Genomic DNA, 20132 nt, shown 5'->3' on the forward strand with positions numbered 1-20132 from the left:
TGTAGATACAGTCCTGTCATTAGTAGAAGACAGCCAATCCAACATGTAGATACAGCCCTGTCATTAGTAGAAGACAGCCAATCCAACATGTAGATACAGCCCTGCCATTAGTAGAAGACAGCCAATCCATGTAGATACAGCCCTGTCATTAGTAGAAGACAGCCAATCCAACATGTAGATACAGCCCTGTCATTAGTAGAAGACAGCCAATCCATGTAGATACAGCCCTGTCATTAGTAGAAGACAGCCAATCCAACATGTAGATACAGCCCTGTCATTAGTAGAAGACAGCCAATCCAACATGTAGATACAGCCCTGTCATTAGTAGAAGACAGCCAATCCAACATGTAGATACAGCCCTGTCATTAGTAGAAGACAGCCAATCCAGCATGTAGATACAGTCCTGTCATTAGTAGAAGACAGCCAATCCAACATGTAGATACAGCCCTGTCATTAGTAGAAGACAGCCAATCCAACATGTAGATACAGCCCTGTCATTAGTAGAAGACAGCCAATCCAACATGTAGATACAGCCCTGTCATTAGTAGAAGACAGCCAATCCATGTAGATACAGCCCTGTCATTAGTAGAAGACAGCCAATCCATGTAGATACAGCCCTGTCATTAGTAGAAGACAGCCAATCCAACATGTAGATACAGCTCTGTCATTAGTAGAAGACAGCCAATCCATGTAGATACAGCCCTGTCATTAGTAGAAGACAGCCAATCCAACATGTAGATACAGCCCTGTCATTAGTAGAAGACAGCCAATCCAACATGTAGATACAGCCCTGTCATTAGTAGAAGACAGCCAATCCAACATGTAGATACAGCCCTGTCATTAGTAGAAGACAGCCAATCCAACATGTAGATACAGCCCTGTCATTAGTAGAAGACAGCCAATCCAACATGTAGATACAGCCCTGTCATTAGTAGAAGACAGCCAATCCATGTAGATACAGCCCTGCCATTAGTAGAAGACAGCCAATCCAACATGTAGATACAGCCCTGTCATTAGTAGAAGACAGCCAATCCAACATGTAGATACAGCCCTGTCATTAGTAGAAGACAGCCAATCCAACATGTAGATACAGCCCTGTCATTAGTAGAAGACAGCCAATCCATGTAGATACAGCCCTGTCATTAGTAGAAGACAGCCAATCCATGTAGATACAGCCCTGTCATTAGTAGAAGACAGCCAATCCATGTAGATACAGCCCTGTCATTAGTAGAAGACAGCCAATCCAACATGTAGATACAGTCCTGTCATTAGTAGAAGACAGCCAATCCAACATGTAGATACAGCCCTGTCATTAGTAGAAGACAGCCAATCCAACATGTAGATACAGCCCTGTCATTAGTAGAAGACAGCCAATCCAACATGTAGATACAGCCCTGTCTTTAATAGAAGACAGCCAATCCATGTAGATACAGCCCTGTCATTAGTAGAAGACAGCCAATCCAACATGTAGATACAGCCCTGTCATTAGTAGAAGACAGCCAATCCATGTAGATACAGCCCTGTCATTAGTAGAAGACAGCCAATCCAACATGTAGATACAGCCCTGTCATTAGTAGAAGACAGCCAATCCAACATGTAGATACAGCCCTGTCATTAGTAGAAGACAGCCAATCCATGTAGATACAGCCCTGTCATTAGTAGAAGACAGCCAATCCATGTAGATACAGCCCTGTCATTAGTAGAAGACAGCCAATCCAACATGTAGATACAGCCCTGTCATTAGTAGAAGACAGCCAATCCAACATGTAGATACAGCCCTGTCATTAGTAGAAGACAGCCAATCCAACATGTAGATACAGCCCTGTCATTAGTAGAAGACAGCCAATCCAACATGTAGATACAGCCCTGTCATTAGTAGAAGACAGCCAATCCATGTAGATACAGCCCTGTCATTAGTAGAAGACAGCCAATCCAACATGTAGATACAGCCCTGTCATTAGTAGAAGACAGCCAATCCAACATGTAGATACAGCCCTGTCATTAGTAGAAGACAGCCAATCCATGTAGATACAGCCCTGCCATTAGTAGAAGACAGCCAATCCAACATGTAGATACAGCCCTGTCATTAGTAGAAGACAGCCAATCCAACATGTAGATACAGCCCTGTCATTAGTAGAAGACAGCCAATCCAACATGTAGATACAGCCCTGCCATTAGTAGAAGACAGCCAATCCAACATGTAGATACAGCCCTGTCATTAGTAGAAGACAGCCAATCCAACATATAGATACAGCCCTGTCATTAGTAGAAGACAGCCAATCCAACATATAGATACAGCCCTGTCATTAGTAGAAGACAGCCAATCCAACATGTAGATACAGCCCTGTCATTAGTAGAAGACAGCCAATCCAACATGTAGATACAGCCCTGTCATTAGTAGAAGACAGCCAATCCATGTAGATACAGCCCTGTCATTAGTAGAAGACAGCCAATCCATGTAGATACAGCCCTGTCATTAGTAGAAGACAGCCAATCCAACATGTAGATACAGCTCTGTCATTAGTAGAAGACAGCCAATCCATGTAGATACAGCCCTGTCATTAGTAGAAGACAGCCAATCCAACATGTAGATACAGCCCTGTCATTAGTAGAAGACAGCCAATCCAACATGTAGATACAGCCCTGTCATTAGTAGAAGACAGCCAATCCAACATGTAGATACAGCCCTGTCATTAGTAGAAGACAGCCAATCCATGTAGATACAGCCCTGTCATTAGTAGAAGACAGCCAATCCAACATGTAGATACAGCCCTGTCATTAGTAGTAGACAGCCAATCCATGTAGATACAGCCCTGTCATTAGTAGAAGACAGCCAATCCAACATGTAGATACAGCCCTGTCATTAGTAGAAGACAGCCAATCCATGTAAATACAGCCCTGTCATTAGTAGAAGACAGCCAATCCAACATGTAGATACAGCCCTGTCATTAGTAGAAGACAGCCAATCCAACATGTAGATACAGCCCTGTCATTAGTAGAAGACAGCCAATCCAACATGTAGATACAGCCCTGTCATTAGTAGAAGACAGCCAATCCATGTAGATACAGCCCTGTCATTAGTAGAAGACAGCCAATCCAACATGTAGATACAGCCCTGTCATTAGTAGAAGACAGCCAATCCAACATGTAGATACAGCCCTGTCATTAGTAGAAGACAGCCAATCCAACATGTAGATACAGCCCTGTCATTAGTAGAAGACAGCCAATCCAACATATAGATACAGCCCTGTCATTAGTAGAAGACAGCCAATCCAACATATAGATACAGCCCTGTCATTAGTAGAAGACAGCCAATCCAACATGTAGATACAGCCCTGTCATTAGTAGAAGACAGCCAATCCAACATGTAGATACAGCCCTGTCATTAGTAGAAGACAGCCAATCCATGTAGATACAGCCCTGTCATTAGTAGAAGACAGCCAATCCATGTAGATACAGCCCTGTCATTAGTAGAAGACAGCCAATCCAACATGTAGATACAGCCCTGTCATTAGTAGAAGACAGCCAATCCAACATGTAGATACAGCCCTGTCATTAGTAGAAGACAGCCAATCCATGTAGATACAGCCCTGTCATTAGTAGTAGACAGCCAATCCATGTAGATACAGCCCTGTCATTAGTAGAAGACAGCCAATCCAACATGTAGATACAGCCCTGTCATTAGTTGAAGACAGCCAATCCATGTAGATACAGCCCTGTCATTAGTAGAAGACAGCCAATCCAACATGTAGATACAGCCCTGTCATTAGTAGAAGACAGCCAATCCAACATGTAGATACAGCCCTGTCATTAGTAGAAGACAGCCAATCCATGTAGATACAGCCCTGTCATTAGTAGAAGACAGCCATTCCAACATGTAGATACAGCCCTGTCATTAGTAGAAGACAGCCAATCCATGTAGATACAGCCCTGCCATTAGTAGAAGACAGCCAATCCAACATGTAGATACAGCCCTGCCATTAGTAGAAGACAGCCAATCCAACATGTAGATACAGCCCTGCCATTAGTAGAAGACAGCCAATCCAACATGTAGATACAGCCCTGTCATTAGTAGAAGACAGCCAATCCAACATGTAGATACAGCCCTGTCATTAGTAGAAGACAGCCAATCCATGTAGATACAGCCCTGTCATTAGTAGAAGACAGCCAATCCAACATGTAGATACAGCCCTGTCATTAGTAGAAGACAGCCAATCCAACATGTAGATACAGCCCTGTCATTAGTAGAAGACAGCCAATCCAACATATAGATACAGCCCTGTCATTAGTAGAAGACAGCCAATCCAACATGTAGATACAGCCCTGTCATTAGTAGAAGACAGCCAATCCATGTAGATACAGCCCTGTCATTAGTAGAAGACAGCCAATCCAACATGTAGATACAGCCCTGTCATTAGTAGAAGACAGCCAATCCATGTAGATACAGCCCTGTCATTAGTAGAAGACAGCCAATCCAACATGTAGATACAGCCCTGTCATTAGTAGAAGACAGCCAATCCAACATGTAGATACAGCCCTGTCATTAGTAGAAGACAGCCAATCCATGTAGATACAGCCCTGTCATTAGTAGAAGACAGCCAATCCAACATGTAGATACAGCCCTGTCATTAGTAGAAGACAGCCAATCCATGTAGATACAGCCCTGTCATTAGTAGTAGACAGCCAATCCATGTAGATACAGCCCTGTCATTAGTAGAAGACAGCCAATCCAACATGTAGATACAGCCCTGTCATTAGTAGAAGACAGCCAATCCATGTAGATACAGCCCTGTCATTAGTAGAAGACAGCCAATCCAACATGTAGATACAGCCCTGTCATTAGTAGAAGACAGCCAATCCATGTAGATACAGCCCTGTCATTAGTAGAAGACAGCCAATCCAACATGTAGATACAGTCCTGTCATTAGTAGAAGACAGCCAATCCAACATGTAGATACAGCCCTGTCATTAGTAGAAGACAGCCAATCCAACATGTAGATACAGCCCTGTCATTAGTAGAAGACAGCCAATCCAACATGTAGATACAGCCCTGTCATTAGTAGAAGACAGCCAATCCAACATGTAGATACAGCCCTGCCATTAGTAGAAGACAGCCAATCCATGTAGATACAGCCCTGTCATTAGTAGAAGACAGCCAATCCAACATGTAGATACAGCCCTGTCATTAGTAGAAGACAGCCAATCCATGTAGATACAGCCCTGTCATTAGTAGAAGACAGCCAATCCATGTAGATACAGCCCTGTCATTAGTAGAAGACAGCCAATCCAACATGTAGATACAGCCCTGTCATTAGTAGAAGACAGCCAATCCATGTAGATACAGCCCTGTCATTAGTAGAAGACAGCCAATCCAACATGTAGATACAGCCCTGTCATTAGTAGAAGACAGCCAATCCAACATGTAGATACAGCCCTGTCATTAGTAGAAGACAGCCAATCCAACATGTAGATACAGCCCTGTCATTAGTAGAAGACAGCCAATCCAACATGTAGATACAGCCCTGTCATTAGTAGAAGACAGCCAATCCAGCATGTAGATACAGTCCTGCCATTAGTAGAAGACAGCCAATCCATGTAGATACAGCCCTGTCATTAGTAGAAGACAGCCAATCCAACATGTAGATACAGCCCTGTCATTAGTAGAAGACAGCCAATCCAACATGTAGATACAGCCCTGTCATTAGTAGAAGACAGCCAATCCAACATGTAGATACAGCCCTGTCATTAGTAGAAGACAGCCAATCCATGTAGATACAGCCCTGTCATTAGTAGAAGACAGCCAATCCAACATGTAGATACAGCTCTGTCATTAGTAGAAGACAGCCAATCCAACATGTAGATACAGTCCTGTCATTAGTAGAAGACAGCCAATCCATGTAGATACAGTCCTGTCATTAGTAGAAGACAGCCAATCCATGTAGATACAGCCCTGTCATTAGTAGAAGACAGCCAATCCATGTAGATACAGCCTTGTCATTAGTAGAAGACAGCCAATCCAACATGTAGATACAGTCCTGTCATTAGTAGAAGACAGCCAATCCAACATGTAGATACAGTCCTGTCATTAGTAGAAGACAGCCAATCCAACATGTAGATACAGCCCTGTCATTAGTAGAAGACAGCCAATCCAACATGTAGATACAGCCCTGTCATTAGTAGAAGACAGCCAATCCAACATGTAGATACAGCCCTGTCATTAGTAGAAGACAGCCAATCCAACATGTAGATACAGCCCTGTCATTAGTAGAAGACAGCCAATCCAACATGTAGATACAGCCCTGCCATTAGTAGAAGACAGCCAATCCAACATGTATATACAGCCCTGTCATTAGTAGAAGACAGCCAATCCAACATGTAGATACAGCCCTGTCATTAGTAGAAGACAGCCAATCCAACATGTAGATACAGCCCTGTCATTAGTAGAAGACAGCCAATCCATGTAGATACAGACCTGTTATTAGTAGAAGACAGCCATTCCAACATGTAGATACAGCCCTGTCATTAGTAGAAGACAGCCAATCCATGTAAATACAGCCCTGCCATTAGTAGAAAACAGCCAATCCAACATGTAGATACAGCCCTGTCATTAGTAGAAGACAGCCAATCCATGTAGATACAGCCCTGTCATTAGTAGAAGACAGCCAATCCAACATGTAGATACAGCCCTGTCATTAGTAGAAGACAGCCAATCCAACATGTAGATACAGCCCTGCCATTAGTAGAAGACAGCCAATCCAACATGTAGATACAGCCCTGCCATTAGTAGAAGACAGCCAATCCAACATGTAGATACAGCCCTGTCATTAGTAGAAGACAGCCAATCCAACATGTAGATACAGCCCTGTCATTAGTAGAAGACAGCCAATCCATGTAGATACAGCCCTGTCATTAGTAGAAGACAGCCAATCCAACATGTAGATACAGCCCTGTCATTAGTAGAAGACAGCCAATCCAACATGTAGATACAGCCCTGTCATTAGTAGAAGACAGCCAATCCAACATATAGATACAGCCCTGTCATTAGTAGAAGACAGCCAATCCAACATGTAGATACAGCCCTGTCATTAGTAGAAGACAGCCAATCCATGTAGATACAGCCCTGTCATTAGTAGAAGACAGCCAATCCAACATGTAGATACAGCCCTGTCATTAGTAGAAGACAGCCAATCCAACATGTAGATACAGCCCTGTCATTAGTAGAAGACAGCCAATCCATGTAGATACAGCCCTGTCATTAGTAGAAGACAGCCAATCCAACATGTAGATACAGCCCTGTCATTAGTAGTAGACAGCCAATCCATGTAGATACAGCCCTGTCATTAGTAGTAGACAGCCAATCCATGTAGATACAGCCCTGTCATTAGTAGAAGACAGCCAATCCAACATGTAGATACAGCCCTGTCATTAGTAGAAGACAGCCAATCCATGTAGATACAGCCCTGTCATTAGTAGAAGACAGCCAATCCAACATGTAGATACAGCCCTGTCATTAGTAGAAGACAGCCAATCCATGTAGATACAGCCCTGTCATTAGTAGAAGACAGCCAATCCAACATGTAGATACAGTCCTGTCATTAGTAGAAGACAGCCAATCCAACATGTAGATACAGCCCTGTCATTAGTAGAAGACAGCCAATACAACATGTAGATACAGCCCTGTCATTAGTAGAAGACAGCCAATCCAACATGTAGATACAGCCCTGTCATTAGTAGAAGACAGCCAATCCAACATGTAGATACAGCCCTGCCATTAGTAGAAGACAGCCAATCCATGTAGATACAGCCCTGTCATTAGTAGAAGACAGCCAATCCAACATGTAGATACAGCCCTGTCATTAGTAGAAGACAGCCAATCCATGTAGATACAGCCCTGTCATTAGTAGAAGACAGCCAATCCAACATGTAGATACAGCCCTGTCATTAGTAGAAGACAGCCAATCCAACATGTAGATACAGCCCTGTCATTAGTAGAAGACAGCCAATCCAACATGTAGATACAGCCCTGTCATTAGTAGAAGACAGCCAATCCAACATGTAGATACAGCCCTGTCATTAGTAGAAGACAGCCAATCCAGCATGTAGATACAGTCCTGCCATTAGTAGAAGACAGCCAATCCATGTAGATACAGCCCTGTCAGTAGTAGAAGACAGCCAATCCAACATGTAGATACAGCCCTGTCATTAGTAGAAGACAGCCAATCCAACATGTAGATACAGCCCTGTCATTAGTAGAAGACAGCCAATCCATGTAGATACAGCCCTGTCATTAGTAGAAGACAGCCAATCCATGTAGATACAGCCCTGTCATTAGTAGAAGACAGCCAATCCAACATGTAGATACAGCTCTGTCATTAGTAGAAGACAGCCAATCCATGTAGATACAGCCCTGTCATTAGTAGAAGACAGCCAATCCAACATGTAGATACAGCCCTGTCATTAGTAGAAGACAGCCAATCCAACATGTAGATACAGCCCTGTCATTAGTAGAAGACAGCCAATCCAACATGTAGATACAGCCCTGTCATTAGTAGAAGACAGCCAATCCATGTAGATACAGCCCTGTCATTAGTAGAAGACAGCCAATCCATGTAGATACAGTCCTGTCATTAGTAGAAGACAGCCAATCCATGTAGATACAGTCCTGTCATTAGTAGAAGACAGCCAATCCAACATGTAGATACAGCCCTCTCATTAGTAGAAGACAGCCAATCCAACATGTAGATACAGCCCTGTCATTAGTAGAAGACAGCCAATCCATGTAGATACAGCCCTGTCATTAGTAGAAGACAGCCAATCCAACATGTAGATACAGCCCTGTCATTAGTAGAAGACAGCCAATCCAACATGTAGATACAGCCCTGTCATTAGTAGAAGACAGCCAATCCAACATATAGATACAGCCCTGTCATTAGTAGAAGACAGCCAATCCAACATGTAGATACAGCCCTGTCATTAGTAGAAGACAGCCAATCCATGTAGATACAGCCCTGTCATTAGTAGAAGACAGCCAATCCAACATGTAGATACAGCCCTGTCATTAGTAGAAGACAGCCAATCCAACATGTAGATACAGCCCTGTCATTAGTAGAAGACAGCCAATCCATGTAGATACAGCCCTGTCATTAGTAGAAGACAGCCAATCCAACATGTAGATACAGCCCTGTCATTAGTAGTAGACAGCCAATCCATGTAGATACAGCCCTGTCATTAGTAGTAGACAGCCAATCCATGTAGATACAGCCCTGTCATTAGTAGAAGACAGCCAATCCAACATGTAGATACAGCCCTGTCATTAGTAGAAGACAGCCAATCCATGTAGATACAGCCCTGTCATTAGTAGAAGACAGCCAATCCAACATGTAGATACAGTCCTGTCATTAGTAGAAGACAGCCAATCCAACATGTAGATACAGCCCTGTCATTAGTAGAAGACAGCCAATACAACATGTAGATACAGCCCTGTCATTAGTAGAAGACAGCCAATCCAACATGTAGATACAGCCCTGTCATTAGTAGAAGACAGCCAATCCAACATGTAGATACAGCCCTGCCATTAGTAGAAGACAGCCAATCCATGTAGATACAGCCCTGTCATTAGTAGAAGACAGCCAATCCAACATGTAGATACAGCCCTGTCATTAGTAGAAGACAGCCAATCCATGTAGATACAGCCCTGTCATTAGTAGAAGACAGCCAATCCAACATGTAGATACAGCCCTGTCATTAGTAGAAGACAGCCAATCCAACATGTAGATACAGCCCTGTCATTAGTAGAAGACAGCCAATCCAACATGTAGATACAGCCCTGTCATTAGTAGAAGACAGCCAATCCAACATGTAGATACAGCCCTGTCATTAGTAGAAGACAGCCAATCCAGCATGTAGATACAGTCCTGCCATTAGTAGAAGACAGCCAATCCATGTAGATACAGCCCTGTCAGTAGTAGAAGACAGCCAATCCAACATGTAGATACAGCCCTGTCATTAGTAGAAGACAGCCAATCCAACATGTAGATACAGCCCTGTCATTAGTAGAAGACAGCCAATCCAACATGTAGATACAGCCCTGTCATTAGTAGAAGACAGCCAATCCATGTAGATACAGCCCTGTCATTAGTAGAAGACAGCCAATCCATGTAGATACAGCCCTGTCATTAGTAGAAGACAGCCAATCCAACATGTAGATACAGCTCTGTCATTAGTAGAAGACAGCCAATCCATGTAGATACAGCCCTGTCATTAGTAGAAGACAGCCAATCCAACATGTAGATACAGCCCTGTCATTAGTAGAAGACAGCCAATCCAACATGTAGATACAGCCCTGTCATTAGTAGAAGACAGCCAATCCAACATGTAGATACAGCCCTGTCATTAGTAGAAGACAGCCAATCCATGTAGATACAGCCCTGTCATTAGTAGAAGACAGCCAATCCATGTAGATACAGTCCTGTCATTAGTAGAAGACAGCCAATCCATGTAGATACAGTCCTGTCATTAGTAGAAGACAGCCAATCCAACATGTAGATACAGCCCTGTCATTAGTAGAAGACAGCCAATCCAACATGTAGATACAGCCCTGTCATTAGTAGAAGACAGGCAATCCATGTAGATACAGCCCTGTCATTAGTAGAAGACAGCCAATCCAACATGTAGATACAGCCCTGTCATTAGTAGAAGACAGCCAATCCAACATGTAGATACAGCCCTGTCATTAGTAGAAGACAGCCAATCCATGTAGATACAGCCCTGTCATTAGTAGAAGACAGCCAATCCATGTAGATACAGCCCTGTCATTAGTAGAAGACAGCCAATCCATGTAGATACAGCCCTGTCATTAGTAGAAGACAGCCAATCCATGTAGATACAGTCCTGTCATTAGTAGAAGACAGCCAATCCAACATGTAGATACAGCCCTGTCATTAGTAGAAGACAGCCAATCCAGCATGTAGATACAGCCCTGTCATTAGTAGAAGACAGCCAATCCAACATGTAGATACAGCCCTGTCATTAGTAGAAGACAGCCAATCCATGTAGATACAGCCCTGTCATTAGTAGAAGACAGCCAATCCAACATGTAGATACAGCCCTGTCATTGGTAGAAGACAGCCAATCCATGTAGATACAGCCCTGTCATTAGTAGAAGACAACCAATCCATGTAGATACAGCCCTGTCATTAGTAGAAGACAGCCAATCCATGTAGATACAGCCCTGTCATTAGTAGAAGACAGCCAATCCATGTAGATACAGCCCTGTCATTAGTAGAAGACAGCCAATCCAACATGTAGATACAGCCCTGTCATTAGTAGAAGACAGCCAATCCAACATGTAGATACAGCCCTGTCATTAGTAGAAGACAGCCAATCCAACATGTAGATACAGCCCTGTCATTAGTAGAAGACAACCAATCCATGTAGATACAGCCCTGTCATTAGTAGAAGACAGCCAATCCAACATGTAGATACAGCCCTGTCATTAGTAGAAGACAGCCAATCCATGTAGATACAGCCCTGTCATTAGTAGAAGACAGCCAATCCAACATGTAGATACAGCCCTGTCATTAGTAGAAGACAGCCAATCCAACATGTAGATACAGCCCTGTCATTAGTAGAAGACAGCCAATCCAACATGTAGATACAGCCCTGTCATTAGTAGAAGACAGCCAATCCAACATGTAGATACAGCCCTGTCATTAGTAGAAGACAGCCAATCCATGTAGATACAGCCCTGTCATTAGTAGAAGACAGCCAATCCATGTAGATACAGCCCTGTCATTAGTAGAAGACAGCCAATCCAACATGTAGATACAGCCCTGTCATTAGTAGAAGACAGCCAATCCATGTAGATACAGCCCTGTCATTAGTAGAAGACAGCCAATCCATGTAGATACAGCCCTGTCATTAGTAGAAGACAGCCAATCCAACATGTAGATACAGCCCTGTCATTAGTAGAAGACAGCCAATCCATGTAGATACAGCCCTGCCATTAGTAGAAGACAGCCAATCCATGTAGATACAGCCCTGTCATTAGTAGAAGACAACCAATCCAATTGTTTCTTGAAAGTAGTCACCTTCTAAGATCTGTGTTCAAATGGTTTTAAAAAGTCATTTCTGGGGATCTGTATTCAAACAATTGTATTCACCTCAAAAGTAATGATTTGTTCCCCCCCCTCCCCCCCCATAAATGAGTCCCTTTCCATAAAGCATAGTTAAAACTATAGTTATTTTTCCTTTCCATAAAGCATAGTTAAAACTATAGTTATCCCAGGTCTGACACCTAACACTTTACCCTCAATGTCGCTGTACTCAGACTCGTTTTACTAACCTGCTCTCTGTTGATCTCCCTCTACAGAAAGACTACGACAAGACCAAGGCTCAGAGAGACCAGGAGGAGAAACTCATAGTGTCTGCCTGGTACAACATGGTGCGTTTTCTTTCACTCCCCCTACTGTATTACCTCAGCACCCCCCCTACTGTATTACCTCAGCACCCCCCCTACTGTATTACCTCACGCTGAGCAGCACTCCCTCTACTGTATTACCTCACGCTGAGCAGCACCCCCCCTACTGTATTACCTCAGCACTCCCCCTACTGTATTACCTCACGCTGAGCAGCACTCCCCCTACTGTATTACCTCACGCTGAGCAGCACTCCCTCTACTGTATTACCTCACGCTGAGCAGCACCCCCCCTACTGTATTACCTCAGCACCCCCCCTACTGTATTACCTCACGCTGAGCAGCACTCCCCTTACTGTATTACCTCACGCTGAGCAGCACTCCCTCTACTGTATTACCTCACGCTGAGCAGCACTCCCTCTACTGTATTACCTCACGCTGAGCAGCACTCCCCCTACTGTATTACCTCAAGCTGAGCAGCACTCCCCCTACTGTATTACCTCAGCACTCCCTCTACTGTATTACCTCACGCTGAGCAGCACTCCCCCTACTGTATTACCTCACGCTGAGCAGCACTCCCCCTACTGTATTACCTCACGCTGAGCAGCACTCCCCCTACTGTATTACCTCACGCTGAGCAGCACTCCCCCTACTGTATTACCTCACGCTGAGCAGCACTCCCCCTACTGTATTACCTCACGCTGAGCAGCACTCCCCCTACTGTATTACCTCACGCTGAGCAGCACTCCCCCTACTGTATTACCTCACGCTGAGCAGCACTCCCTCTACTGTATTACCTCACGCTGAGCAGCACTCCCCTTACTGTATTACCTCACGCTGAGCAGCACTCCCCCTACTGTATTACCTCACGCTGAGCAGCACTCCCCCTACTGTATTACCTCACGCTGAGCAGCACCCCCTCTACTGTATTACCTCACGCCGAGCAGCACTCCCCCTACTGTATTACCTCACGCTGAGCAGCACTCCCCCTACTGTATTACCTCACGCTGAGCAGCACTCCCCCTACTGTATTACCTCACGCTGAGCAGCACTCCCCCTACTGTATTACCTCACGCTGAGCAGCACTCCCCCTACTGTATTACCTCACGCTGAGCACCCCTCCCCCTACTGTATTACCTCACGCTGAGCAGCACTCCCCCTACTGTATTACCTCACGCTGAGCAGCACTCCCCCTACTGTATTACCTCACGCTGAGCAGCACTCCCCCTACTGTATTACCTCACGCTGAGCAGCACTCCCCCTACTGTATTACCTCACGCTGAGCAGCACTCCCCTTACTGTATTACCTCACGCTGAGCAGCACTCCCCCTACTGTATTACCTCACGCTGCACCTCCCCCTACTGTATTACCTCAAGCTGAGCAGCACTCCCCCTACTGTATTACCTCACGCTGAGCAGCACTCCCCCTACTGTATTACCTCAGCACTCCCCCTACTGTATTACCTCACGCTGAGCAGCGCTCCCCCTACTGTATTACCTCACGCTGCACCTCCCCCTACTGTATTACCTCAAGCTGAGCAGCACTCCCCCTACTGTATTACCTCAGCACTCCCCCTACTGTATTACCTCACGCTGAGCAGCACTCCCCCTACTGTATTACCTCACGCTGAGCAGCACTCCCCCTACTGTATTACCTCGCGCTGAGCAGCACTCCCCCTACTGTATTACCTCATGCTGGGCAGCACTCCCCCTACTGTATTACCTCACGCTGAGCAGCACTCCCCCTACTGTATTACCTCACGCTGCACCTCCCCCTACTGTATTACCTCAAGCTGAGCAGCACTCCCCCTACTGTATTACCTCACGCTGAGCAGCACTCCCCCTACTGTATTACCTCACGCTGAGCAGCACCCCCCCTACTGTAATACCTCACGCTGAGCAGCACTCCCCCTACTGTATTACCTCACGCTGAGCAGCACTCCCCCTACTGTATTACCTCACGCTGAGCAGCACTCCCCCTACTGTATTACCTCACGCTGAGCAGCACTCCCCCTACTGTATTACCTCAGCACTCCCCCTACTGTATTACCTCACGCTGAGCAGCACTCCCCCTACTGTATTACCTCACGCTGCACCTCCCCCTACTGTATTACCTCAAGCTGAGCAGCACTCCCCCTACTGTATTACCTCACGCTGAGCAGCACTCCCCCTACTGTATTACCTCACGCTGAGCAGCACTCCCCCTACTGTATTACCTCAGCACTCCCCCTACTGTATTACCTCACGCTGAGCAGCACTCCCCCTACTGTATTACCTCACGCTGAGCAGCACTCCCCCTACTGTATTACCTCGCGCTGAGCAGCACTCCCCCTACTGTATTACCTCACGCTGGGCAGCACTCCCCCTACTGTATTACCTCACGCTGAGCACCACTCCCCCTACTGTATTACCTCACGCTGAGCAGCACTCCCCCTACTGTATTACCTCACGCCGAGCAGCACTCCCCCTACTGTATTACCTCACGCTGAGCAGCACTCCCCCTACTGTATTACCTCACGCTGAGCAGCACTCCCCCTACTGTATTACCTCACGCTGAGCAGCACTCCCCCTACTGTATTACCTCACGCTGAGCAGCACTCCCCCTACTGTATTACCTCACGCTGAGCAGCACTCCCCCTACTGTATTACCTCACGCTGAGCAGCACTCCCCCTACTGTATTACCTCACACTGAGCAGCACTCCCCCTACTGTATTACCTCACGCTGAGCAGCACTCCCCCTACTGTATTACCTCACGCTGAGCAGCACTCCCCCTACTGTATTACCTCACGCTGAGCAGCACTCCCCCTACTGTATTACCTCACGCTGAGCAGCACTCCCCCCTACTGTATTACCTCACGCTGAGCAGCACTCCCTCTACTGTATTACCTCACGCTGAGCAGCACTCCCCCTACTGTATTACCTCACGCTGAGCAGCACTCCCCCTACTGTATTACCTCACGCTGAGCAGCACTCCCCCTACTGTATTACCTCACGCTGAGCAGCACTCCCCCCTACTGTATTACCTCACGCTGAGCAGCACTCCCCCCTACTGTATTACCTCACGCTGAGCAGCACTCCCTCTACTGTATTACCTCACGCTGAGCAGCACTCCCCCTACTGTATTACCTCACGCTGAGCAGCACTCCCCCTACTGTATTACCTCACGCTGAGCAGCACTCCCCCTACTGTATTACCTCACGCTGAGCAGCACTCCCCCTACTGTATTACCTCACGCTGAGCAGCACTCCCCCTACTGTATTACCTCACGCTGAGCAGCACTCCCCCTACTGTATTACCTCACGCTGAGCAGCACTCCCCCTACTGTATTACCTCACGCTGAGCAGCACTCCCCCTACTGTATTACCTCACGCTGAGCAGCACTCCCCCTACTGTATTACCTCACGCCGAGCAGCACTCCCTGCTACTGTATTACCTCACGCTGAGCAGCACTCCCCCTACTGTATTACCTCACGCTGAGGAGCACTCCCCCTACTGTATTACCTCACGCTGAGCAGCACTCCCCCTACTGTATTACCTCACGCTGAGCAGCACTCCCCCTACTGTATTACCTCAAGCTGAGCAGCACTCCCTCTACTGTATTACCTCACGCTGAGCAGCACTCCCCCTACTGTATTACCTCACGCTGAGCAGCACTCCCCCTACTGTATTACCTCACGCTGAGCAGCACCCCCCCTACTGTATTACCTCACGCTGAGCAGCACTCCCCCTACTGTATTACCTCACGCTGAGCAGCACTCCCCCTACTGTATTACCTCACGCTGAGCAGCACTCCCCCTACTGTATTACCTCACGCTGAGCAGCACTCCCCTTACTGTATTACCTCACGCTGAGCAGCACTCCCCTTACTGTATTACCTCACGGTGAGCAGCACTAGCTAGCCAGTTAGCCCTATTGACTTACTATGGGCTGGCGATCTACGCACACTACAGTGGGTATTGTAGGCAGCTAAACATGTATTTATATTGTTGTCAGGCAACATATGAGATGTAAATAGGCAACATTTCATTCTGAAGTCGGAGTGTATTTTCTCTTTCGCTTCAGCTGAAAATAATGGCCGCCGTTGATTTCAAGACATTTTACATTGCTCTTCTTACGTGGTTGCCTCATATTTCTGTCCATACATTTTTTGCTGAAGCTTCGATGCTTCAAAATGTGTACAAGCGGAATACCCATCCTAGAAGTGCCATCCGTTTCGCAGACTTTGATTTGTACTCATGAAGCCCACCATCCCGTGCTCAGAGCACGGTAGTATCGGGAGAAACACCCGTAGTGTCTGCCTGCTACAACATGGTGGATGTTTAGACCAGACCGTATTACCACAGATGGAACAAAGAGCCAGATGTTTCACCAGATGTATAAATAATGTGAAGCTTCCGTTTGACATTTCCACTCACGACCCAAATATGGTGATGAGAGGAAGCCCAGTGGCCCGGCAGTGGGAGAAGATTGAGTTAGATGTCATAAGGTGAATGCACCAATTTGTAAGTCGCTCTGGATAAGAGCGTCTGCTAAATGACTTAAATGTTAATGTAAATGTAGATGGATTTTTCGCTGACGTGCTGCACATTTTCCTCATGTAACATTTAATCTCAACACAGTATTCTGTTCCCCAAAACATCAATCTGTTATGAACAGAGTGGACTAAGTTTTGTGGACTTTACCCTTTTGCCAAAGTTTCAATAAATTGAATTGTTTACAAGGTGTTCAAGGGCGAATTGAGTTATTGCACACGCGCACTTCACAGAGTAGGCGTTCCATAACAGAAATATGCAAATACATGCTAGAACGCGCCAATAGGATTTCGCTAGATCGTTTCTTGGCTCTGCCCACCTCCTTGCTTGTTCAGGCCACTACGATTCATTTGCTCCCATTAGAAACGACAGGCTGTGGTCTATCTTGGGTTAGTTATATAAATAATAAAATCTTTGGTTATTTGTTGTTACTCCTGTCAAACACTAGAGGGCGCTGTAGGACTTCCTATGCCACTTAAAAGTATATATTTTTTTTTTACCTTTACTAAACTAGGCAAGTCAGTTAAGAACAAATTCTTCTTTACAATGACGGACTAGGAACAGTGGGTTAACTGCCTTGTTCAGGGGGCAGAATGATCGATTTTTACCTTATCCGCTCGGGATTCGATCCAGCAACCTTTCGGTTACTGGCCCAACGCTCTAACCACTAGGCTGCCTGCTGCCTGTGTTTTGAGTTAAAAATGAGAAGAAAACTCACATAGCAGACGCAGGAGATTTAACCAACATCTTTTAATTAATATGCGTCTTAATGAAGCCACCGTGTCTGTCGTCCCCTCTCCCCCCCACAGGGCATAGCTCTCCAGAAGAAGGCAGCAGAGGACCGTCTGGCCAGTACCGGTTCAGGACAGTCCTTCCTGGCCCGCCAGAGACAGGCTACCAGCACACGCCGCTCCTACCCCGGATACCCGGGACCCCAGTCCGCCACCGCCAGGTAGACATGGCGCCGTGACTCATCAACCCGACCTTTGACCTCCGACCCTTCCAGGCCAGGTAGACATGGCACCCTGAAACGCTACATGACCCCACCCCCCTGACCCCTGACCCTGCAGGTGTCCTACAGGACACACAATGTTGGGTGTCGGCAGAGTAATCCCGTGTTCACTGGAGCTCCGTCCTCCTCCACAGTCCTTCAGTCTCCCTTTTAAATCTGGTTACCTGGATTAATTATCAATAATTATTATGCACATTTCTGTAAAACAATGTTTCTGTTCTTCTTCTTCTGTCTGGAATCCTCCTGTATAATAACTGTTGTTTCTATGTAACACAAGAACTTGAGGAGAGATGCACATTTTTTTTTGTATTTGAACCCTTGTGAAAAGAAAAACAGAATATTTTCATATCTACTGCTTGAATGCGCTTTAGTTTTGGAGAGGGTAGATCCACTATATAGAAGGTTTGTGACCAGTTGGTATCTTTAGACCCAGTACAGTACATAGTATTTGTTAAGTGTGTTCAGTTTCTTAGGCAGAGGTGATCTTAGGCGGTCTTTGTTTTACGTGTTGTCTGTTTTAGGCAGTCTTTGTTTTACGTGGAGTCTGTTTTAGGCAGTCTTTGTTTTACGTGTAGTCTGTTTTAGGCAGTCTTTGTTTTACGTGGAGTCTGTTTTAGGCAGTCTTTGTTTTACGTCTGTTTTAGGCAGTCTTTGTTTTACGTGGAGTCTGTTTTAGGCAGTCTTTGTTTTACGTCTGTTTTAGGCAGTCTTTGTTTTACGTGGAGTCTGTTTTAGGCAGTCTTTGTTTTACGTGGAGTCTGTTTTAGGCAGTCTTTGTTTTACGTGGAGTCTGTTTTAGGCAGTCTTTGTTTTACGTCTGTTTTAGGCAGTCTTTGTTTTACGTGGAGTCTGTTTTAGGCAGTCTTTGTTACGTCTGTTTTAGGCAGTCTTTGTTTTACGTGGAGTCTGTTTTAGGCAGTCTTTGTTTTACGTCTGTTTTAGGCAGTCTTTGTTTTACGTGGAGTCTGTTTTAGGCAGTCTTTGTTTTACGTCTGTTTTAGGCAGTCTTTGTTTTACGTGGAGTCTGTTTTAGGCAGTCTTTGTTTTACGTCTGTTTTAGGCAGTCTTTGTTTTACGTGGAGTCTGTTTTAGGCAGTCTTTGTTTTACGTCTGTTTTAGGCAGTCTTTGTTTTACGTGGAGTCTGTTTTAGGCAGTCTTTGTTTTACGTCTGTTTTAGGCAGTCTTTGTTTTACGTGGAGTCTGTTTTAGGCAGTCTTTGTTTTACGTCTGTTTTAGGCAGTCTTTGTTTTACGTGGAGTCTGTTTTAGGCAGTCTTTGTTTTACGTCTGTTTTAGGCAGTCTTTGTTTTACGTCTGTTTTAGGCAGTCTTTGTTTTACGTCTGTTTTAGGCAGTCTTTGTTTTACGTGGAGTCTGTTTTAGGCAGTCTTTGTTTTACGTCTAGTCTGTTTTAGGCAGTCTTTGTTTTACGTGGAGTCTGTTTTAGGCAGTCTATATTGATCAAGTGTTTCTCCTGAAATGAAGGGAAAACTCTTCCCCTGTGTACTCCTGTTCTCAAATCAACCAGTAGTCATTATCGATTATTTATGAATCAATTGTTTATTGATTTGATTATTGTGTTGCTTGAGGAAATACCAAACTGTCCTCTTTTTGTCCTCTAGATCCACACTAGTAACTAACACGCTGCACAGCTGTAACCGTCCCATGTGGACCCGTCTTGCATGCTAACTGTCCATATCCACTATCTATGCACTGGACCTAGTCAAACAGTGGCTATGAGGTTGTATGTATAGCATAGCAAAAAGCCATTTGAAGTGGTCTGCAATACAAACGTAAAATGACCACTGCTGCCACCCAAGGAGGTGGATTATAAACTATACAGGGAGGTGGATTATAAACTTTACAGGGAGGTAGATTATAAACTTTACAGGGAGGTAGATTATAAACTTTACAGGGAGGTGGATTATAAACTATACAGGGAGGTGGATTATAAACTATACAGGGAGGTGGATTATAAACTTTACAGGGAGGTGGATTATAAACTTTACAGGGAGGTGGATTATAAACTTTACAGGGAGGTGGATTATAAACTATACAGGGAGGTGGATTATAAACTATACAGGGAGGTGGATTATAAACTTTACAGGGAGGTAGATTATAAACTTTACAGGGAGGTGGATTATAAACTATACAGGGAGGTGGATTATAAAC

The 20132-nt window shown here is 45.3% G+C and overlaps 1 protein-coding gene across 4 annotated transcripts in view; it reads left to right on the forward strand.

The window, feature by feature from the left end:
- Positions 1-20132, forward strand: part of LOC129818083 (protein Hook homolog 3-like) — a 111504-nt gene that overhangs the window by 81549 nt on the left and 9823 nt on the right. For 2 of the 4 annotated variants that reach the window (XM_055873638.1, XM_055873640.1), the window contains 2 exons: positions 12371-12442; positions 17759-17901. In XM_055873638.1, the coding sequence (XP_055729613.1) occupies positions 12371-12442; positions 17759-17901 (215 nt within the window). Of the gene's footprint in view, positions 1-12370; positions 12443-17758 lie in introns of all 4 variants that reach the window. The other 2 variants (XR_008753903.1, XM_055873641.1) reach the window with 2 other exon arrangements.

This window comes from Salvelinus fontinalis, chromosome 21 (assembly GCF_029448725.1).
Source record: "Salvelinus fontinalis isolate EN_2023a chromosome 21, ASM2944872v1, whole genome shotgun sequence".
In the NCBI taxonomy this organism is placed as follows: domain Eukaryota; kingdom Metazoa; phylum Chordata; class Actinopteri; order Salmoniformes; family Salmonidae; genus Salvelinus; species Salvelinus fontinalis.